Below are 2100 nucleotides of genomic sequence, written 5' to 3' on the forward strand. Positions count from 1 at the left end.
CAGTGGCCGGATCTCAGCTCACTACAAGCTCCGCCTCCCGGGTTCACGCCATTCTCCTGCCTCAGCCTCCCGAGTAGTTGGGACTACAGGCGCCCGCCACCGCGCCCGGCTATTTTTTTGTATTTTTTAGTAGAGACGGGGTTTCACCGTGTTAGCCAGGATGGTCTCGATCTCCTGACCTCGTGATCCGCCCGTCTCGGCCTCCCAAAGTGCTGGGATTACAGGCTTGAGCCACCGCGCCCGGCCAAAAAAAGCATTATTAATACTTATTAACTTTGAATATGCTGTATTTGCTATTATGGCTATTAACATTAAATCGACTAAATTAGAAATAATTACATATAGGAGAATAAGTAAGTAAAGTCAATAAGATCCATTACAAAGGAAATATTTAAATATTTTCCTAAGTACAGACTGGATACTGTATGTATTTTATGATTATGAGAGAAAGATATATTCATAAATATAGTTTCAAAAATCAATAAAACATTTAAAACATATACATATCACATAAATATAAATAGGCACAGTCACACATACATACTGGAATATGTCTTTCCAAATTTTCTGTACTAATATATTTTGCTTACATGGTTTAGTTCAGATTCTATACACAATTAGGCATCAACATTGTATTTATTTAATATTTTATTAAATTTCATATACATTGAATAAAATTTCAAAATTTAAAAATAAAATGAATATATCCTAAATGAAAATAATAAACTTAAACCACTTTTTAAAAAATCTTCATTATTATTGAAATAAAACCAGCAAAATGTTATTTGTGTATATATATATATATATTCTTTTTCTCCCACTTTATACTTTGCATCTGTAATGATTAAAAACTCAATTTTTCTAACCTTACAAGTCTCTGCTTTATTATATCCACAGTTTTGAGTATGATTAATTGACAGTCCCAAAAAGATGTTTTAGGAAGGCTTAATTTTCCTTTTGTCTGTGCTTTTATTATTTATTTATTTATTTATTTATTTTAGAAACTGATGTTTATTTTCTATCAACTATTTTTCCATGTTGCTTAAGAGCCCGTGTAAGAACAGCTTAAGACCATTCAGTGGTTGCTCCTAGCCATTCAGTGGCCTGAGCAGTGGCAGCTATAGACCAGTCTTCCGTGGCAGGCTGAGCACTCCAGTCTTCAGTAGGGAACTGCTGAATAGGCACAGAGGACACCTGCACACCTTCAGACCAGTCTGCAACCTCAGGCTGAGTAGCAGTGAACTCAGGAGCTGGAGCAGTCCATTCACCCTGAAATTCCTCCTTGGTCACTGCCTTTTCAGCAGTAGCCTGCTCTTCTTTTTCAATCTCTTCAGGATCTCTGTAGAAGTAGAGATCAGGCATGACCTCCCACGGGTGTTCATGGGAAATGGTGCCACGCATGCGCAGAACTTCCCGAGCCAGCATCCACTACATCAAACCCACTGAGTGAGCTACCTTGTTGTTGCATGGGATGGCAATGTGCTTTTAAACAACCAGTTTGAAAGCAAGTATTGTGTTTACACTGAAGGCTGCAACAAAGTGAACCACTTTAGCATTTCTTTTTTTTTTTTTTTTTTTCAGCTTGGTCTTCTAATGCTTTAGCCACCCTCGGCATGTGAGATAACCAACTCTTTCTCTATCATTGTACAAGGGGCAACAACTACCAGTTGCAAGCCACCAAAAACATGGTGTGATTAGTGTGCTATCATTAATTTCACGGATTCTCTGACTTGTTCCTCCTTGACATAGGGGCTTTTTATTTCAGGCTGGCTTCTCTTATGGTAGCTTAATGTATGCAGCGATGGCAGTTCTGATTTCTGTTTAACATTCCATCAACAGCAAGAGAAAGAAAGTCCCTGTGAATCCAAATTCCCAGCAACACTCCTGAAAGTCAGTATCATTGAATCAATCAATATTGGTGCCCCGTAGGATGAAATGATCTGTTTTTTGTTTGTTTGTTTGTTTGTTTACAAAATATGCTATGAATTTGACTTTACTTGGATCTCCAAAAGATGTTGGAAACTATTGATTGGTGTCCTCTATAGCAATTGATTGGTATCCAATATAGTCATCATTTTTACATGTTACCTGTGAAAACTC

The 2100-nt window shown here is 37.4% G+C and overlaps 1 protein-coding gene across 1 annotated transcript; it reads right to left on the reverse strand.

Moving 5' to 3' along the window:
- Nucleotides 1-995: 995 nt before the first annotated feature.
- On the reverse strand, nt 996-1478 carry LOC101023500 (40S ribosomal protein SA-like). Its single transcript, XM_009206775.2, has one exon. The coding sequence runs from the start codon at nt 1423-1425 to the stop codon at nt 1066-1068; it is 360 nt and encodes a 119-aa protein (XP_009205039.1). The 5' UTR covers nt 1426-1478; the 3' UTR covers nt 996-1065.
- Nucleotides 1479-2100: the final 622 nt, after the last annotated feature.

This window comes from Papio anubis, chromosome 3 (assembly GCF_008728515.1).
Source record: "Papio anubis isolate 15944 chromosome 3, Panubis1.0, whole genome shotgun sequence".
In the NCBI taxonomy this organism is placed as follows: domain Eukaryota; kingdom Metazoa; phylum Chordata; class Mammalia; order Primates; family Cercopithecidae; genus Papio; species Papio anubis.

What these genes read in the sequence shown, in the direction of transcription:
- LOC101023500 (XM_009206775.2), bottom strand. Translation starts at nt 1,425, where the DNA reads ATGCTGGCTCGGGAAGTTCTGCGCATGCGTGGCACCATTTCCCATGAA.